The sequence below is a fragment of the Sebastes fasciatus genome, chromosome 14 (genome assembly GCF_043250625.1).
Source record: "Sebastes fasciatus isolate fSebFas1 chromosome 14, fSebFas1.pri, whole genome shotgun sequence".
NCBI lineage: Eukaryota > Metazoa > Chordata > Actinopteri > Perciformes > Sebastidae > Sebastes > Sebastes fasciatus.
The window spans coordinates 33,014,981-33,035,329 of record NC_133808.1 but is presented as its reverse complement, the minus strand read 5'-3'; the positions used below and the strand labels follow the sequence as shown (position 1 = coordinate 33,035,329).

At 41.6% G+C, this 20,349-nt stretch overlaps 1 protein-coding gene across 4 annotated transcripts in view; it reads left to right on the top strand.

Moving 5' to 3' along the window:
* Positions 1-20,349, top strand: part of ttn.2 (titin, tandem duplicate 2) — a 235,068-nt gene that overhangs the window by 2,071 nt on the left and 212,648 nt on the right. For all 4 annotated transcript variants that reach the window (XM_074657997.1, XM_074658000.1, XM_074657999.1 and 1 more), the window contains exons 2-14: positions 8,309-8,415; positions 8,853-9,056; positions 10,345-10,632; positions 11,789-12,321; positions 13,426-13,637; positions 13,739-13,823; positions 13,915-14,106; positions 14,452-14,562; positions 15,590-15,922; positions 16,005-16,109; positions 17,232-17,459; positions 17,776-17,835; positions 19,615-19,873. In XM_074657997.1, the coding sequence (XP_074514098.1) occupies positions 8,325-8,415; positions 8,853-9,056; positions 10,345-10,632; positions 11,789-12,321; positions 13,426-13,637; positions 13,739-13,823; positions 13,915-14,106; positions 14,452-14,562; positions 15,590-15,922; positions 16,005-16,109; positions 17,232-17,459; positions 17,776-17,835; positions 19,615-19,873 (2,701 nt within the window). In that variant the 5' untranslated portion in view covers positions 8,309-8,324. The remainder of the gene's footprint in view (positions 1-8,308; positions 8,416-8,852; positions 9,057-10,344; positions 10,633-11,788; positions 12,322-13,425; positions 13,638-13,738; positions 13,824-13,914; positions 14,107-14,451; positions 14,563-15,589; positions 15,923-16,004; positions 16,110-17,231; positions 17,460-17,775; positions 17,836-19,614; positions 19,874-20,349) is intronic.

Sequence of the window (20,349 nt, the reverse complement as noted above, 5' to 3'; positions counted from 1 at the left end):
TCTTAATTTACTCAATTATTTTAGAATATTTTTACAAATCCATTTAAGGTCTCATTAAGGTTAAGGGGTTTTGAATTATGTTATAAATGTTTTCAGGTGTAAATTAATGCTATTTTAAGGGATTCATAGTTATTCAGGTATTTGGGGTAAATTAATGGATCAATAAATGGATTGTAATATTTACACTCCCTTAACTTTACTTAATCTGTAGAGAAAACAACTTAAAATTTACTGAATATATGAGTTGTTCCTGAAATTCCACCTTAAAAAGCCCTTAAACTGTTCATATAATCCATTAAAAATACCATATGTATTATAATCCAGTAATTTATCCATAAATTATCCCTTAAACATCTCATTATATTATTATTATTATATGGATTATTTTTTATCACCAATTAATTGTTTGGTCCAAAAAATGTCAGAAAATAATTTTATTTTCGTTTTATACTAATAGTGTAAAACGTGACACAAGTTGACATTTCAGACTTCTTGTTTTGATGAACCAACTGTTCCAAAACCCAAATGAATATATTTATAATATATCATATATGTATTCATATTATATAAGTAGAAACAGGAACCAGAGAGTGTTTTCCATTTTAACTTAAATGATTCATTGGTTATCAAAATAGTTTCCAATAAAACGTCTGATGATTGTCTAATAATCAATTAATAAAGTAATTATTTAACTGTGGTTCATATTAATAATGATAACAGAAGATTAAATCAGAAACTGTTAAACATTACAAAGAATAGAGGATAATAAAGGAGAATAGATCTCTTTGTTGATTCTTGTTAAAGCCGGTTCAGTTTCAGCTTCAGCTTCAGCTGTTTGTCTGAAGCTCAACTGAGCTGAATGTTGTTCAGAGTCTCTGCAGGTGTTTTATTACCTGTAATTACCAGGATATGACCGTCGGCAGTTTGGTGTTGAGAAGGTGATAGAGGACAGAAGGACAACCAGGGACAACCAGGGCCAAACTGAGCCAGTCAGAGCCAACCAGAGATGCTTCAGTAGAAGTCCAGGTCCCGCCCCCTTTAGGGGGACAGAAACCTGAAGAGCTCATAATGTGATCTGACGTATGTTTGGATTGTTATACTCACCAGTTTCTATTCATTTATCTCTTGTTCTACAGACGTTTGTTTTCTTCACACGTCTAATAATGATTCAGTGATCTGACCTGAACCTGAGCGTTGGCGATACCTTAATAAACCTTATACCTTCAGTCGTCCCCCGTCCAACACAGATCCAGACGTCTCTACGTATCTGATAGAATCCCTTTAGACTGGGTGTTGTCTGTTGATAACCAACTGTTTGATCTCTAGGCTGAGATTTTGTTCATTTATGACTGTATTATTGCAGCTTACGTTAGCTAGCCATGCTATTCACTGTCACCAGAATCACCCAATGATTACCAACATCACTAAGCATCATAGCGGTCTGTGAGCGGGACCGACTGGCGCTATAGCTAGCTGTCACGGCAGTTTGTGGAGCTTCTAAACTCCTACAACGTCGGAACAAATGTTCGATTCTCCGTCTAATATCGTAAAACTGCAGATATTCTAAATCTACACAGTTGATTTCTCTCCTAAAACATTCTCAGAAGTGAAATGTCAAAAAGGAGGCGTTTTTAGCTGTTGTTGTTGTTGTAACGTAGCCTGTAGCGGTCCAGCGCTTTGCATTGTGGGATACAGTAGGCGAGGTAGACTGGTCCAATGCAGACTGGACATTTATTCTGAATCAGTATGCTAGTATTGCTTTTGTTTGCATACTGCATACTATATACTACATACTACATTTTGGCTAAATCAGTACGTACTACTAGTATAATATGAGGTTGTACCACTAGTATACTATGAGGTTGTACTACTAGTATAATATGAGGTTGTACAACTAGTATAATATGAGGTTGTACTAGTATTTTATGAGGTTTCGAATACAGCCAGCAAGTTTCTTCCCCCAAATGGGAGCACAGCCTCAGGGATGACGCCATGCTGGTCTGGTCTCCAGCTACTGGGACAGTAGGGGACAACTACAGACCAACAGGGACAGTTAATGAAGGACCAGTAAAGTTTAGCTCCTGAAGAACTCAGGAGGACAAACTGCTGTCATTTAATACTGAAATAATGAGCCAGAGTTTAAAACGCTGACATTTTTTGTTGTTTTTGCAAATTTTTTTTTTTTATTGAAACTAAACCCATTGATTAAAAGGCTTGTATGTTGGATGAAGCAAAATTTGTTAAAATTAAAATTAAAACTGAAATATGAACCACAAAGCAAAATAGAATAGAATTTGATCAGTTTTTGTCAACAGAAAAATGTAGTTCCAGTCTCTCAAATATCAATATTTGCTGTGTTTTTTTTATTGTAAACAGAAAATAATTGTTTTGAACTTTTGTTCGAATTAAACAAAAACCAAACATTTGAAGATCTTAAACTCTGTGTCACTTTTTTTCAAAATGATTAATCAATTAATCAAGAAAATACCCAACAGATAAATGGACAGTGAAAATATTTGTTATGTGCAGCCCTACTTTCAAAGTTGTAACACGTACAGCTGCTTTTAAACAAGTTTTAAAGTTTAAGATTCAAACATTAGATGGTTGATACAGTTATAATACAATGATGTAATAAAATAGTCGTAATTTACCATTTTATACTATATTATGTTCATATATTAGAAAGGATTTTGCATCATTATCAACACCACTGTCACTTTACCTTGTCATTTTCTTTTCCATATGCTCATGTAGTCTATTTTTTATTGTATTCTTATTTTAGTTTTATATATCTATTCTTTTTTCTTTCTCTTTGCCGTTCTCTATCTATCTCTACTTATTTCTTTGTGAAGTGTTGCTCATTGACACTTCAGTAGAGGATTGAACTGTCAACTCCACAAACCTGCTCACTGTACATTTGATCTTGTTTTCTAACAAAATTATGACACATTGGTTTGGCCGATAGTTTGTTGTTGATTAAAAGTAAAACGTTAGTTTTGTTGTTGTATTTACAGGCCGAGGTAGTTGTTTAGTTATTTTCATAGTACAAAGTTAGTTTTGTTGTTGTTTTTACAGTACAGTTAGTTATTTAGTTGTTTTTTATAGTACAAAGTTAGTTTTGTTGTTGTTTTTATAGTACAAAGTTATTTATTTTGTTTTTTATAGTACGAAGTTCCATATTCTGTTTTTATAGTACAAAGTTAGTTTTTTTTGTTGTTTTTATATTACAAAGTTAGTTATTTTGTTGTTCTTATAGTACAAAGCTAGTTATTTTGTTGTTCTTACAGTACAAAGTTAGTTATTTTGTTGTTTTTATAGTACAATGTTAGTTATTTTGTTGTTTTACAGTACAAAGTTGGTTATTTTGTGGTTTTATAGTACAAAGTTAGTTATTTTGTTGTTCTTATAGTACAAAGTTGTTATTTAGTTGTTCTTATAGTACAATGTTAGTTATTTTGTTGTTTATAGTACAAATTAGTTATTTTGTTGTTCTTATAGTACAAATTAGTTATTTTTGTTGTTCTTATAGTACAATGTTAGTTATTTTGTTTTACAGTACAACGTTGGTTATTTTGTTGTTTTATAGTACAAAGTTAGTTATTTAGTTGTGTTCTTATAGTACAATGTTAGTTATGTTTTTGTTTATAGTACAAAGTTAATTATTTTGTTGTTTTATAGTACAAATTAGTTATTTTTTGTTTTTATAGTACAAATTAGTTATTTTGTTATTTTTATAGTACAAAGTTAGTTATTTTGTTGTTTTTATAGTACAAAGTTACATATTCTGTTGTTTTTTATAGTACAAAATTAGTTATATTGTTGTTCTTATAGTACAAAGTTAGTTATCTTGTGGTTTTATAGTACAATTAGTTATTTTGTTGTTCTTATAGTACAATGTTAGTTATTTTGTTGTTTTTACAATACAAAGTTGGTTATTTTGTTGTTTTATAGTACAAAGTTAGTTATTTTGTTGTTCTTATAGTACAAAGTTAGTTATTTAGTTGTTCTTATAGTACAAATTAGTTATTTTGTTGTTCTTATAGTACAAATTAGTTATTTTGTTGTTATTATAGTACAATGTTAGTTATTTTGTTGTTTTATAGTACAAAGTTAGTTATTTTGTTGTTTTATAGTACAAATTATTTATTTAGTTGTTTTTATAGTACAAAGTTTGTTATTTTGTTGTTTTTATAGTACAAAGTTAGTTGTTTTTTGTTTTTATAGTACAAAGTTAGTTATTTTATAGTTCTTATAGTACAAAGTTAGTTATTTTGTTGTTTTTATAGTACAAAGTTAGTTATTTTGTTTTTCATAGTACAAAGTTAGTTATTTTGTTGTTTTTATAGTACAAAGTTAGTTATTTTGTTGTATTTATAGTACAAAGTTAGTTATTTTGTTTTTGTTATAGTACAAAGTTAGTTATTTTGTTGTATTTATAGTATAAAGTTAGGTGATTTGTTGTTTTTACAGTACAAAGTTAGTTTTTAATTTTTTTTTAATTTAAACTAAAGCCTTGGTTAGAAATCCTATTTTAGCTCAAACATATTAAATTATTAAAAATGAAAACTGAAAACTGAAGTACAAAACAAAATAAGGCAAAGTTGAATTAGTTTCTGTTTTTTACAGTAAAAAGCTGAAGTATTAAGTAAACTACAGCACTAAACATGAATCATCTTAAAACGTAAACAAAATAAAGTAAGCTGAAACACCTTGAAGGCCACCTGAAACTGAAGACCAGTCCCCCCTCCGGGTTCAACAGGTGTTCTAATCTGCTCTGAGCTCTGTGGTGGATCAGCTGCTGGTCTATCAGCCAGACCTGGTGGAGCCTGGACCACCCCCAAGGACAGACCCCCTAAAAATAAACCATCAGACCACCATCTGTATCACAGGTCAGCTGTCCCAGAGAAAACACCAAACACAGCTTCAGCTTCACGGTTCAGGTCTGCTTTGCATTTTTAACAGGACATTTAGTGGGTTTTCTCTGTTCTAGCTTTGTAGCATAAAGGAACTACAACTGCTCTGTTTTTTAATGACCTTAAACATCTTTAACATTTACTGTCAGTGATCAGCTGAGAATATGTTGATGTATGGGTCAGGATAATTGGAACATTTATTAATACTATTACCAATAACACACATGAGGGTTTGTTCTGATACCCGATTCATACTCTTTAATTCCATATCTGGAGAAATTCATTTAACAGAAGAAGTTTGTCAAATGTTAAACGTTATCTAAACACATAAGTTTGACTTAATGCTACAGACACATTTTCATTAATAGGTCTGATATCTATATCTCTATATTTATATCTATATCTATATCCAGCCTTATTTACAGCTAATCCTGTACTTTCCATCCAGCAGAACGTTCTCAATCTGATTTTAGCAACAAGTCCAACCTAATTGAGAACTGATTAGTTGATCTTGTTTCTCAGTTTAAGGTGAATAAAAGTCTTTAGTTAAGGTTCAGAATAAAGGGGACTAGTGTTGACTGTTAGCAGATAAAGGAGCTGAATGAACATAAAGATATTCTTCTTCAGCTGTTTGAACAGGAGACGACTGATCTGCTGCTTTCACTTCATTTTCTACAGAAAATCACTTGACAGTATTTAATATAGTTCTATAGTTCTTATGATTCAGTTTTCTCGTTCTGATGGACAACGATGGAAATAAGTCCTGTTCACCATGGTTCTATCTGATGATGTCTGAGATATTGGGTTTCCATTAGCGATGCACCGATACAGAAACTGATGTTTAAAATCAAACTTTGCCCGATACAAAGGTTTAGTTGTTGTTTATTTAGTTGTTATTTCTTCCCCCGTTGGTGCCAGAGACATCTTCACTATAGAAATAGAACTGAACTTTCTTCATTCATATCTTCAATGAGAACAAATTAAATTGTAAAAATGTATGAAACAAGCTTTAAAATAATCATCTTCCACATGAAAAAGAACTGCTTCTAAAGCTCATTAAGTCTGAATACAACGACCTACTCAATGAGAGGGATTTATTATCCAGCCCAACTCAAACATAAATGGAATTAAATCAGCAGCCAACAACATTTAGCCGGCATAAAAATAAATGCAATACAACAGATAAACATCGGCCACTGCCGTCGGTGAATGTCTTTTTATTTGCTGTCAATGAGGCGGAAATCCGATACCGATGTTCGGCCGATAAATCGTTGCATCCCTAATATTGATAGATATATTCAGATGCTGTGGATAAACCTGAAGGAAGTCCTTTTCAATACTAGTGTTGATTTCATACCTGAGTTCAAGAACAGATACCAAAACTATGTTTTTTTGTCAGTATCTTACTCAGAGACTCAACTAAACCCTTTTTTACATTTAACAAAGGAAATTGTCAAATCTTAAATGTTGTCACAAGAAGTTTGTCTAAATAAAATACTTGTAAATATAATCTATAAAATATAATCTATAAAACTGACCAAAGGTTAGATTTAAAGGGGAACTTTAAACTAATGTTTCCAGGTGTTGGGGAGTACAACTACATACTGTATGTTGTAGAAAGTCTGATAATGCAAAGTTGCATTGTGGGTAATGTAGGCAGCATGTTTTGAAGAAAAATGTGTGGAATAAAGAAGACGATATCTCTGGTTCTGCCGATAAATGATAATTAATAATTAGTGGAGTAAATGTGGAACTATCTGATCAAATCAATCAACAGACATCTGGTGCCGCCTCTCTGTTCTCTCTCTTCTCTCTCTTCTCTCTGTACGGACACCTTTCAGTTTCTACCAAAAGGTTTTTCAGATGAGATCCTCCAGATAGTAAAACTCATTTATTCCATGTATGAAACTGTAGGACTGTTTAACTGCTGGTGTGTTGGTCCTTTTATAGAGTGTTGTGGTTTCCTCGGAGCAGCTGGTCGTACAGTCCTTAATGTCCATTTAGAGAAATGATTTGGTCATTTTAATTGGCATCAAAAATTCTTTCTCCACCTCCCTTTATGGTGAATGTGTAATTCCCAGCATGCTCCAGTGTTGGAGTGGCTCCCCTGGTGTTGGTTGTTGGTTACTGCAGCACAGATGATCATCTTCTGTTCTTTTTCATTCAGGAACATAATGATGTCACTATGGTTTTTTAATCATGTCTGTTCATTTGATAACTTTGTGTAAATAAAGAAATGACTACATATAATAATAATAATAATAATAATAATAATAATTATTATTATTATTATTATTAACATCCAGGATGAATGAGTGAACTGTAGAAGGTTCAGTTGAAGTAGAAAAGTAGATTTTTTGTGTTAATGTTTAGTGTGAATGTATAAAGTTCTCCTGCTCCTGTTTAGTTCTGATGATGTGTGTTATTGTCTTTGTGTTATTGTCTTTGTGTTATTGTCTTTGTGGTATTGTCTTTGTGTTATTGTCTTTGTTATTGTCTTTGTGTTCTTGTCTTTGTGTTAATGTCTTTGTGTTAATGTCTTTGTGTTATTGTCTTTGTGTTCTTGTCTTTGTGTTATTGTCTTTGTGGTATTGTCTTTGTGTTATTGTCTTTGTGGTATTGTCTTTGTGTTATTGTCTTTGTGTTATTGTCTCTGTGGTATTGTCTTTGTGTTGTTGTCTTTGTGTTATTATCTTTGTGTTATTGTCTTTGTGGTATTGTCTTTGTGTTATTGTCTTTGTGTTATTGTCTTTGTGTTATTGTCTTTGTGGTATTGTCTCTGTGTTATTGTCTCTGTGGTATTGTCTTTGTGTTTTTGTCTTTGTGTTCTTGTCTTTTTGTTTATGTCTTTGTTTTCTTGTCTTTGTTTTCTTGTCTTTGTGGTATTGTCTTTGTGTTATTGTCTTTGTGGTATTGTCTTTGCGTTCTTGTCTTTGCGTTCTTGTCTTTGCGTTCTTGTCTTTGCGTTATTGTCTTTGCGTTCTTGTCTTTGTGTTAATGTCTTTGTGTTAATGTCTTTGTGTTATTGTCTTTGTGTTCTTGTCTTTGTGTTCTTGTCTTTGTTATTGTCTTTGTGGTATTGTCTTTGTGTTATTGTCTTTGTGTTATTGTCTCTGTGGTATTGTCTTTGTGTTATTGTCTTTGTGGTATTGTCTTTGTGTTATTGTCTCTGTGGTTTTGTCTTTGTGTTCTTGTCTTTTTGTTTATGTCTTTGTTTTCTTGTCTTTGTGTTATTGTCTTTGTGGTAATGTCTTTGTGTTTGTCTTTGTTTTCTTGTCTTTGTGTTCTTGTCTTTGTGTTATTGTCTTTGTGGTAATGTCTTTGTGGTAATGTCTTTGTTTTCTTGTCTTTGTGTTATTGTCTTTGTGTTAATGTCTTTGTTTTCTTGTCCGCAGGGTGCCGACCATCAACATGTCAACACAGGCGCCGACGTTCACGCAGCCGCTGCAGAGCGTCGTGGCACTAGAGGGTAGTGCCGCGACGTTCGAGGCTCAAGTTAGTGGTAAGAACCGAACGCTTCAAACCTCTGATGTGTCTGATTTGATCTGCTGAATTCAACCGAAGGTTAAAGAACAGCCAGAATAGATTTGAATAGAATCAGGATTCCTTGCTAGCTAATGTTAGCAGATATTGACTGTTGTCAATAATAACATGAATGTCATGATTTATAGTCTCACCACCATATCACTGAGTTTGTTTTGTGGCTTAAAAAGGTGAAATGTAGAGCTAGGCTAGTAGTTTCCCACTGCCACCAGTCTTTGTGCTAAGCTAGGCTAGTAGTTTCCTACTGCTACCGGTCTTTGTGCTATGCTTAGCTAAACATGTCCTGGATGTGTCCTGTACTGGACACAACGAAATGAAAGACAAATGTCCTGATACATTTTGGAGCGTCCTCTTAGTGAGTAAGGATCTCCGGTCCGGTTCTCCTCTCCTCTGCAGGTTCTCCAGTTCCTGAGGTGAGCTGGTTCCGTGATGGCCAGGTTCTTTCCGCTGCCGCTTTACCCGGCATTCAGATCTCGTTCAGCGACGGCCGCGCTGTTCTGAAGATCCCCGCCGTGACCGCCGCACACAGTGGAAGATTTTCTGTCAGAGCAACCAACGGTGCTGGACAAGCCACGAGTACCGCCGAACTCCTCGTTACAGGTGAGAAACAAAACAACCACAGAGAGACGTAAAACAACCACAGAGAGACGTAAAACTACCTCAGAGAGACGTAAAACAACCACAGAGAGACGTAAAACTACCTCAGAGAGACGTAAAACAACCACAGAGAGACGTAAAACTACCTCAGAGAGACGTAAAACAACCACAGAGAGACGTAAAACAACCACAGAGAGACGTAAAACTACCTCAGAGAGACGTAAAACAACCACAAAGAGACTCAGAACAACCACAAAGAGACACAGAACAACCACAAAGAGACTCAGAACAACCACAAAGAGACACAAAACAACCACAAAGAGACTCAGAACAACCACAAAGAGACTCAGAACAACCACAAAGAGACACAGAACAACCACAAAGAGACAAAACAACCAAAAAGAGACAGAACAACCACAAAGAGACACAGAACAACCACAAAGAGACACAGAACAACCACAAAGAGACTCAGAACAACCACAAAGAGACACAGAACAACCACAAAGAGACAAAACAACCAAAAAGAGACACATAACAACCACAAAGAGACACAAAACAACCACAAAGAGACTCAGAACAACCACAAAGAGACACAGAACAACCACAAAGAGACAAAACAACCACAAAGAGACTCAGAACAACCACAAAGAGACACAGAACAACCACAAAGAGACTCATAACAACCACAAAGAGACACAAAACAACCACAAAGAGACTCAGAACAACCAGAGACTCAGAACAACCACAAAGAGACTCAGAACAACCACAAAGAGACACAAAACAACCACAAAGAGACACAGAACAACCACAAAGAGACAAAACAACCAAAAAGAGACACAGAACAACCACAAAGAGACACAACACTACAGTATATATTGTAGTGTTACCAAAAGAAGCATTGATGACACAATGTTCTAAATTATATAAATATGAATCGTCTCCTTCGATAAGTAAAAGATAAATATTGTGTTTCAGTCTAAATTTACCCGTCAGCCGAGGGGCGTGGCCTGATACTTAATCGGGTGATAAAACCGATATAGAAGCAGCTGTTGCAGCATAACTTCCCTTAAGAGGTACCTGAAGTCAGTTAACGGGTTAACAAGTTGAACCTGAACCAGTGAGGATCCGTTACTGAACTCCACATGATGAGAAAGCAGCTGGAACATGTGGGTTCAGGGGTCAGAGTTCATTTGTACGTCCGACTGGCTGCGTTTCTCTGTCCTGGTTCCTCATCATGTTTAGATGCACGTTAAAGTAACTGGACAATGAGACGTATTCTGTGTCTTTGCAGCCGAGACGGCGCCTCCGAACTTCCTTCAGAGACTGCAGAGCTCCTCGGTGAGACAGGGCAGCCAGGTGAGGCTGGACGTCCGAGTCTCCGGCATCCCGACGCCCGTGGTGAAGTTCTACCGAGAGGGAGCCGAGATCCAGAGCTCTGCCGACTTCAGGATCCTCCAGGAGGGAGACCTGTACGGCCTGCTGATCGCCGAGGCCTTCCCAGAGGATTCTGGGACATATTCTGTGACCGCCACCAACAGCAGTGGACGCGCCACCTCCACCTCTGAGCTGCTGGTTCAGGGTGAGACCGTTGTTACCGACACTTCATCCACTTCATGTTTGAAACTACTGACTGACTGATCCAAAGTCCCGCCACCCTTAGTTACTGTTGCTAGGTTGGACAAGCTTGACAAAAACAAACACACTTCAACACTTCAACACACTTCAGCACACTTCAACATACTGCAACACACTTCAACATACTTGAACATACTGCAACACACTTGAACATACTGCAACACACTTAAACACACTTCAACACACTGCAACACACTTCAACATACTTCAACACACTTCAAAATACTGCAACACACTTCAACATACTGCAACACACTTCAACATACTACTACACACTTCAACACACTTCAAAATACTTCAACACACTTCAAAATACTTCAACATACTTCAACACACAACACACTTCAACATACTTCAACATACTTCAACACACTTCAACACACTTCAACATACTTAACACACTTCAACATACTTCAACACACTTCAACATACTTCAGCACACTTAACACACTTCAACATACTTCAACATACTTAACACACTTCGACATACTGCAACACACTTCAACACACTTCAGCACACTTCAACACAGTTCAGCACACTTCAACACACTTCAACATACTTAACACACTTCAACATACTGCAACATACTTCAACACACTTAAACACACTTCAACATACTGCAACACACTTCAACATACTTCAACATACTACTACACACTTCAACATACTTCAACACACTTCAAAATACTTCAACATACTGCAACATACTTCAACACACTACTACACACTTCAACACACTTCAAAATACTTCAACAGACTTCAAAATACTTCATACTTAACACACTTCAACACACTTCAAAACACTTCAGCACACTTCAGCACACTTCAACATACTTAGTTCCTTGTAGTAACGGTGACTGTATATAAAGTCATGTGACTTCCTTATTGATGTTACCTGTGAACAGACATAGCGTGACAGTAGTGCACGTATAACCCAACGTTGACCTGCCGGGTTCCACGCTTGCTCAACTCTTATTGAGCACCAAGCGAAAAGGGGCGGGACTTAGGAAGGGTTGATTAAACCTGTGAGTGATGTTGCTGTAGTTGTTTAGTGTCTTCTGTAGATCAACCTGAACCATCAGGTGTGTTTGTGCTGCAGGTGAGGAGGCCGTACCAACGAAGAAGACAAAGACTATTGTGTCCACATCCCAGATGGGTGTGTCCCAGATGGGCGCATCCCAGATGGGCGCGTCCCAGATGGGCGCGTCCCAGATGGGCGCGTCCCAGATGGGCGTTTCCCAGATGGGCGTTTCCCAGATGGGCATGTCCCAGAGGGGCGTGTCCCAGATGACCACATCCCAGATGACCGCAACCCAGATGGGCACGTCCCTGATGTCCGCGTCCCAGATGGGCGTGTCCCAGATGTCCGCGTCCCAGATGGGCGTGTCCCAGATTTCCGCGTCCCAGATGTCCGCGTCCCAGATGGGCGCGTCCCAGATGGGCGTTTCCCAGATGTCCGCGTCCCAGATGGGCGTGTCCCAGATTTCCGCGTCCCAGATGTCCGCGTCCCAGATGGGCGTGTCCCAGATGGGCGTGTCCCAGATGTCTGCGTCCCAGATGTCCGCGTCCCAGATGGGCGCGTCCCAGATGTCTGCGTCTCAGATGTCCACGTCCCAGACCAGAGTACAGAAGGTTAGTTCTCCTGAGTTCTCCTGAGTTCTACTGAGTTCTATTGAGTTCTACTGAGTTATCTGGTTCAATCTGAAGAATGAAAACAGCACTGGACAGTTAATCAGATTTTATTTTTAATTACCATTTTGCTTCCGACGATGAAAACTAGATAATCAAGATAAAACCATGATTGTGCTGCGTTGCGTGGGTAAGGGGCGACCGCTTGATGGTAAGGGCCGACCGCTTGATGGTAAGGGGCGACCGCTTGATGGTAAGGGCCGACCGCTTGATGGTAAGGGCCGACCGCTTGATGGTAAGGGGCGACCGCTTGATGGTAAGGGGCAACCGCTTGATGATAAGGGGCGACCGCTTGATGGTAAGAGGCGACCGCTTGATGGTAAGGGCCGACCGCTTGATGGTAAAGGGCGACCGTTTGATGGTAGAGGGCGACCGCTTGATGGTAAGGGGCGACCGCTTGATGGTAAAGGGCGACCGCTTGATGGTAAGGGGCGACCGCTTGATGGTAAAGGGCGACCGTTTGATGGTAGAGGGCGACCGCTTGATGGTAAGGGGCGACCGTTTGATGGTAGAGGGCGACCGCTTGATGGTAAGGGGCGACCGCTTGATGGTAAAGGGCGACCGCTTGATGGTAAAGGGCGACCGCTTGATGGTAAGGGGCGACCGCTTGATGGTAAAGGGCGACCGCTTGATGGTAAGGGGCGACCGCTTGATGGTAAGGGGCGACCGCTTGATGGTAAGGGGCGACCGCTTGATGGTAAAGGGCGACCGCTTGATGGTAAGGGGCGACCGCTTGATGGTAAAGGGCGACCGCTTGATGGTAAGGGGCGACCGCTTGATGGTAAAGGGCGACCGCTTGATGGTAAGGGGCGACCGCTTGATGGTAAAGGGCGACCGCTTGATGGTAAGGGGCGACCGCTTGATGGTAAAGGGCGACAAACTGGATCACCATCTGGTGGCTGTTATTGTTTTGATCTGCAGCGGTGTTTTCTAGTTGATCATGTTCATTTCATGGTGATCAGGATCAATATGGTGTTAACCGTGAGCCCTCGTTGAAGATGAAGTTCTTCCCTCTAATCCTGAGTATTCTGGGATGTTTCCCTCCAGAAGACGGAGGCCAGCTTCCAGGCCAGCACCATGGAGATGCACGTAGAAGGAGGAATGATGACTCAGCACATAGCTCACAAAACCCCCCCGAGGGTTCCCCCGAAGCCCACCTCCAGGTCCCCGCCGTCCTTCGTCTCCAAAGTGGCGGGAGGACGGCATCAGTCCCCGTCACCCGTCAGACACGTGAAGGGGCCGACGCCGGCGCCAGTCAGGTACGACCACGACACGGTGACCCGTGAGGACCTGATAGGAACATGCCTCGTAGTCCTCGTGGTCTTACTGTGTTTTAACGTGCATCCTGTGTCCTCTGCAGACCCGTCTCCCCCTCCAGACTGTCAGAGAGACTGTCCGTGTCCCCCATCAGACCCGTCAAGTCTCCCATCATGACCAGGAAACAGGTGAGAATAAGAGTCCAGGTCCAGGTCCGGGACATGGAGACGTCCAGCAGCCTCCGTCCCTCTGACCAGATGTGTGTCCTTCCTGTTGCAGCTCTCAGCATCAGCCGAGGTCCTGCCCCCCTGGAAGCAGGGAGACTACGCGGCTGAAGCCAGCTACACCAGCATGACCGGCGTGACCAGCGTGACCGGCATGAGCAGCATGACCAGCGTGAGCAGCGTGAGCAGCGCCACCCAGCTTCATATGGAGAAGAGCTGGGAGCAGCAGGTCAGCACCACCAGAGAGGTGAGGAGGACGAGGAGGAGGAGGGTCTCTGTAGGGTGGAGCTGCTGCATGTAGACACAGATTAACACCTTCAGTAGAAGCCTCAGGGATGGTGGTTATTCTGAACAGTAACGTATACATTAAGTAGACGTACATTAGTGGAGGTTGTGAAGAGAATCCGAGCATGAACATGTGTTGCTGTGACTATTAAAACCTCAGGGATGGTGGTTATTCTGAACAAGTATACGTACATTAGAGTATACATTAAGTATACGTACAGTAAGTGTATGTACAGTAACGTATACGTAGGTTAATGGAGGTTATGGAGGATCAGGGCATGAACAAGTGTTGCTGTGACCGCGTCAGGACGAGCATGTCTCCCAGGACCATAGGAGCGTGGCGGTGGCCACCTTGATGGCGGCCGTGGATCAGGCTCGTGGCCGGGGGCCGTCTGAGGCGTCGGCGTCCGGAGAGCAGGTAGACCGCCACCGTCTGCTCCATCACCTCCACCTCCACCCCTCTCTTCTTCTTCTTCACTCTCTGGTTACTCCACTCTATCTGTCCCAGAGGATGGACCTCTCCGTCTCTAACAGCCCATAATAAGCTGTCCTGTTCTATAAGCGTCCTCTCTTCAGGTTCAGCTCCAACCATCACATCGATAACGGAGAAACTCAGAGGTCCGTGTTAAAACCCCGGCAGACGGAGAGTTATGACTTTTTGACTTTAGTATTATTTCCCTGCTGCTTATAACTCTGAGTTTACCAGATTAAAGTCACACATTCATGAGAAAACACTAAAGTTGGATGAATGTCATCACATCAGACGCCGCCGGTAAACCCGGCGGTTACGTGAGCCAGCGAGGGCTAAACTGTGGGAACATTAGCCGCCGTCTGGATGTCGTTGCTCCTAAAGTCATGTTCGAGGTCCTGAAAGACAGATATGTGTTTTATTTCATCATCTTTCTGTGTTCTTTTATGAACATAAATAAATTCTAATATTATTATAATATGTTGCAGTTGTGAAGTGAAGCGATGCGGTTCCTCGACCCAAAAAAACACAACTTTTACGAGTTTTTTTCTCGTAAATGTACCGCTATAATCTCAGAGAATATTACATATGTTTCTCATAAACTTCCTGCTGAAGGTTCACAGACTCTTACTGTAAATGTTGGAGTTGTTAGAAGGTGGATTTCTTCTCTTTTAACTCTTTCAATGTTTTTGACCTGCTGGCACTGAATATTTCTTCCTCCTCCTCTTCTTCCTCTTCCTCCTCTTATCTGCTGTTTTTAATGAAACCTCATGATGAAGTCGGTCTTCTCTGTGCTGCATGTTTCTCTCTTGATGCTGCACGCTGCATGTCCTCCGTGATTCAGTGATGATGATGATGATGATGACGTTTCTTCTTCTTCTGTGGTATAATCTGGGAGTATTTCTGGGGGAGTCTCTGTCTCCTGACTTCCTGCCGTGGAGCTGCTGAGCTCTATGTGCTGGTTTTATGTGTTCAGGCGGAGGGCGGGGTGAAAGCCGAGGCGGTGGCCACGGTGGTGGCCGCTGTCGACCTGGCTCGCGTCCGCCAGCCCGTGCACGGGGAGGGCAGCGGCGCCGAAGAGGAGGAAGCCGTAGAGATGGAGATACGGCAGCAGGCGGCAGCAACGGAAGAGAAACGCGTCGTTGTAACCAAAACACTTCCTGTTGAGCCGCCGGCTGCTGCCGCAGCTGCTGCAGCCGCCACAGCCGCTGCCAAAGCCAAAGCCACAGCCGCTGCCGAAGCCACAGCCGCTGCCGCAGCCGCTGCTGCCGCCGCCGTGACCTCAGAGCAGCTCCAAGTCTCCTCACAGGTCGGACGAGTCTCACATCAGATCTGATCTCTGACAGCAGGAAGACTCTCAGATATTTAATGAACTCTGTTGGTCACTCCAGATTCAGACAACAACAGAACCCTCCGGCACCGGCCCGTCTCCGTCTCCAGTCCCACATTTCACCGTCTCTAAAGTGTCCGTCCCTAAACATGAACCGGGTCACGAGGTAAGAGAGGAGCAGCGGGACGCCGCCGCCGTCCTCATCCAGAACCTCCATCTCATCTTTAACTCTCACATCTTAACGAACACTCTCCTCCGGTTCTGATGTGCTGTGACTCACTCTGACTTCCTCCATCCTACTACCGTATATCACCATCCTATACCACCATCCTACTACCGTATATCACCATCCTACTACCGTATATCACCATCCTACTACCGTATATCACCATCCTACTACCGTATATCACCATCCCACGTCTCCTCTACCAAACCACAGTATCACCATCCTACTACAGTATCATCACACCACGTTTAAATCCTCCTCTTGTATCTGTTGTTTCATGTGTAACGCAGCTGATCGTCTGCGTAGAGAAACACTCACAGTCTCACTGAGTTGTTGCTTCTTTTAGACTAAAACACATCAAAACACCGGCTGACAGATTAACGTTGATCAGAGATCTGAGTTAGTTTGGTTTCATTTTAACAGGAAAACTTACTGACAACCAAACTTTGACCCGTTAGATCTTGTTAAGACTTTGTTGAGTGCGTAATTTATGATGAAAAGTGCATCATTTTCTCTTAAAATTACAGTCTCTCACGATTCTGATTAAAACAATCATTCATTTATCCAGACTCTGTCACCAATGTACAGTTTTAGCCACTATTTTTTTATTTTCGTAAATTTGTTAAGATTATTATCATTATTGTTATGGCGTTAACTTTGACAGCCCTAATAATTAAAGTAAAGACAGAAGGGCTTTATATTCTACAATTTAAAGAGGATATATTTTAGGCTAATTTAATTTTTCTTTTTCTTCTTAGTATATTAATATTTGAGCCAACGAAATAATACAGAAACTATTGAATAGCAGCATGGAGTAATGTTCCTTCATTTATAATGTAATTAAAGGAAACTAGACGAAGAGTCAGCTGGAGTTGAGTTTCTAAACGGTAATATAAAAGTGAATAAATAAGATATTGAGTATGTATTAAATAATAAGCGAGCGTCTGCAGCTGTTAGTTGACCACACATCACATCCAGCTACTAGAACCAGAGACATCAGGAGGACCCGTGTGACTTGTCCTCTCCTCGCCGCTCTCTGACCCTCAGCTGTTCTCTGGTCAGGTGTCCATCGCCGGCTCTGCCATCGCCACTCTGCACAAAGAGTTGTCCTCCTCCTCCGCCGCCGCCAGAAAGATCATCAAGCCCGTCAAGTCTCCCAGCCCGTCTCGCCGAGCGGTGGCGGTGGAGCGGCGGAGCGTGACGCCGGAGCCCCTCCCCCCGCCGTTCAGAGACGTCAGATACAGAGCTCACGCTGTGAGCGAGGAAGAGTTTGAGGAGTGGGAGCCTCAGGTGGGTCCGACCCCCCCCCTCGCCGTCCTCCATTCACTTCCCCTAATTTAACCCCGTGTGGACTCTCACCTGCGTTCCCCTCTTCACCATAACGCCGCAGCCAATCACACGCTGCCCTCAATCCACCGCCTCTTCATGAAGAATCTTCTTTTCCTTCCTGTCGTCATCCGTCTGTCCTCTCTGCAGGGTTTCTCTCTGTTCTAACCAGCTTCCCCCCCCCCATCCTCACAGAACGCAACCGCTGACCGGCGCCGACCAGCGCCGCCGCGCTGCTTCCTGTCTTTGACTCTTGATGTTGTTGTTTCTTTCTCCTCAGGAGGCGGCTGCTGTTCCCTCCAGAGCTCAGGAGCCGGTTGTTCCTCCGACTCTCATAGCCGTGAGTACTTCCTGTTTTCAGGTGACGTAGTATGAAGAGACTGATCTGTGTAGGGAGGAGGTCGGATGGATGGATGGATGGATGGTCCAACAAACACAGGACTTCCACCAGGAGACCGCTGTTTGTGTCCCGTATGAAACCAAAAGTCAACTTTGACTTACGTAGTTTACATACGTGGCGTTAGTTAACAAACATACGGAACGGAAAACGCACAAAAAGTAACTTTTGGTAAGCTTTCATATGATCCGTTGTATGTAAGGATACGCTGCGCCAGATGTGCAGCTAAAAATGGCGCTTCAGACCAAGAGCGGAGCAGATTTTTCATGCGGCGTGATTACGTACAAAGTCAACGGAAAATGCGAAACTCCCGTCATTTGTGTATTCGCGGGAGTTTAAATATTTCAACTGAAGCGATAAATCCTGGTGTCTCTGTGTGGTGAAAGCCTCTCAGCGCTGACATCGTCCTCCTGTCCTCACTGACGTCCTGACGTTGTTGAATCAGAAATGGAGGACAAATACATTTTGTATGTGTCTGTGGTCACCCAGAGCTACGATAGTCCATCACACGTTTTCTTGGCGGCATCTGCGACAATAGAAGTAAAGGAAAATCTATTTTTTAAAAGATGATAGTTGTCTCATAAAGGATTAGATTGTTTTATAGTTCAGTGACCATCTGAAGTCGACCGTTCCCCAGTATGAAGGTGTATGAAGGTGTCTGAAGGTGTCTGACGGTGTCTGAAGGTGTATGAAGGTGTCTGAAGGTGTCTGACGGTGTCTGAAGGTGTCTGAAGGTGTCTGACGGTGTATGAAGGTGTCTGAAGGTGTCTGACGGTGTCTGAAGGTGTATGAAGGTGTCTGAAGGTGTCTGACGGTGTATGAAGGTGTCTGACGGTGTATGAAGGTGTCTGACGGTGTCTGAAGGTGTATGAAGGTGTCTGAAGGTGTCTGACGGTGTATGAAGGTGTCTGAAGGTGTATGAAGGTGTCTGAAGGTGTATGAAGGTGTCTGACGGTGTATGAAGGTGTCTGACGGTGTCTGAAGGTGTATGAAGGTGTCTGAAGGTGTCTGACGGTGTCTGAAGGTGTATGAAGGTGTCTGAAGGTGTCTGACGGTGTATGAAGGTGTCTGAAGGTGTATGAAGGTGTCTGAAGGTGTATGAAGGTGTCTGACGGTGTCTGAAGGTGTCTGAAGGTGTATGAAGGTGTCTGACGGTGTCTGAAGGTGTCTGAAGGTGTATGAAGGTGTCTGAAGGTGTCTGAAGGTGTCTGACGGTGTCTGAAGGTGTCTGAAGGTGTCTGAAGGTGTCTGAAGGTGTCTGACGGTGTCTGAAGGTGTCTGAAGGTGTCTGAAGGTGTCTGACGGTGTATGAAGGTGTCTGAAGGTGTATGAAGGTGTCTGAAGGTGTATGAAGGTGTCTGACGGTGTATGAAGGTGTCTGACGGTGTCTGAAGGTGTATGAAGGTGTCTGAAGGTGTCTGACGGTGTCTGAAGGTGTATGAAGGTGTCTGAAGGTGTCTGACGGTGTATGAAGGTGTCTGAAGGTGTATGAAGGTGTCTGAAGGTGTCTGAAGGTGTCTGAAGGTGTATGAAGGTGTCTGACGGTGTCTGAAGGTGTCTGAAGGTGTATGAAGGTGTATGAAGGTGTCTGACGGTGTCTGAAGGTGTCTGAAGGTGTCTGACGGTGTCTGAAGGTGTCTGAAGGTGTATGAAGGTGTCTGACGGTGTCTGAAGGTGTATGACAGTGTCTGAAGTCGTCTCCATGTCTCTGTCTCCGTTCAGGGCCTGATGAACGTGACGGTGACGGAGGGCGAGTCGGTGACCTTGCAGTGTCAGATCAGTGGTCACCCCTCCCCCGCCGTCCTGTGGTTCAGAGAGGACTACAAGATCGAGAGCTCCATCGACTTCCAGATCAGCTACACGAGCGGCTTCGCCCGCCTGGTGATCCGCGAGGCCTTCGCCGAAGACAGCGGGCGCTTCACCTGCACCGCCACCAGCGAGGCGGGAACCGTCAGCACCTCCTGCTACCTGCTGGTCAAAGGTAACCATGGAAACAGTTTCAAATTTATACGATGACATCTGATCCAACGTTTTACTCTCTGAGTTCACACAACGATTAAAGACGTCAGACTGTAGAGGGTCGTTCAGCTTAGTCAACAAAAAGCTTTTAGTTTATTTCATTTTAGTTTTATTTATATTGTGCATATTTAGATTTCTATGTCTGGTTATATTATATAGTTATTATAATATTCTAACTCTGATATAAACATTCAGTAAAACTCTGTTGACATTAATGCAGTAATATTCTAGAGGAAGATTTAGATGGTTAAAGACGTTCTGATGACTGCAAAATAAATAAATAAATGACTCAATAAATAAATAAAGATGTCATTAAATGTAGCAAAAAATTATATTAAAAATAAATGTAGCCATTAATTAATTGATAAAATGTGACATAAATTGACGTTTCTGTTTTAATTTGCTTCTTTATTTATTTATTTATTTATCTTTGTATCA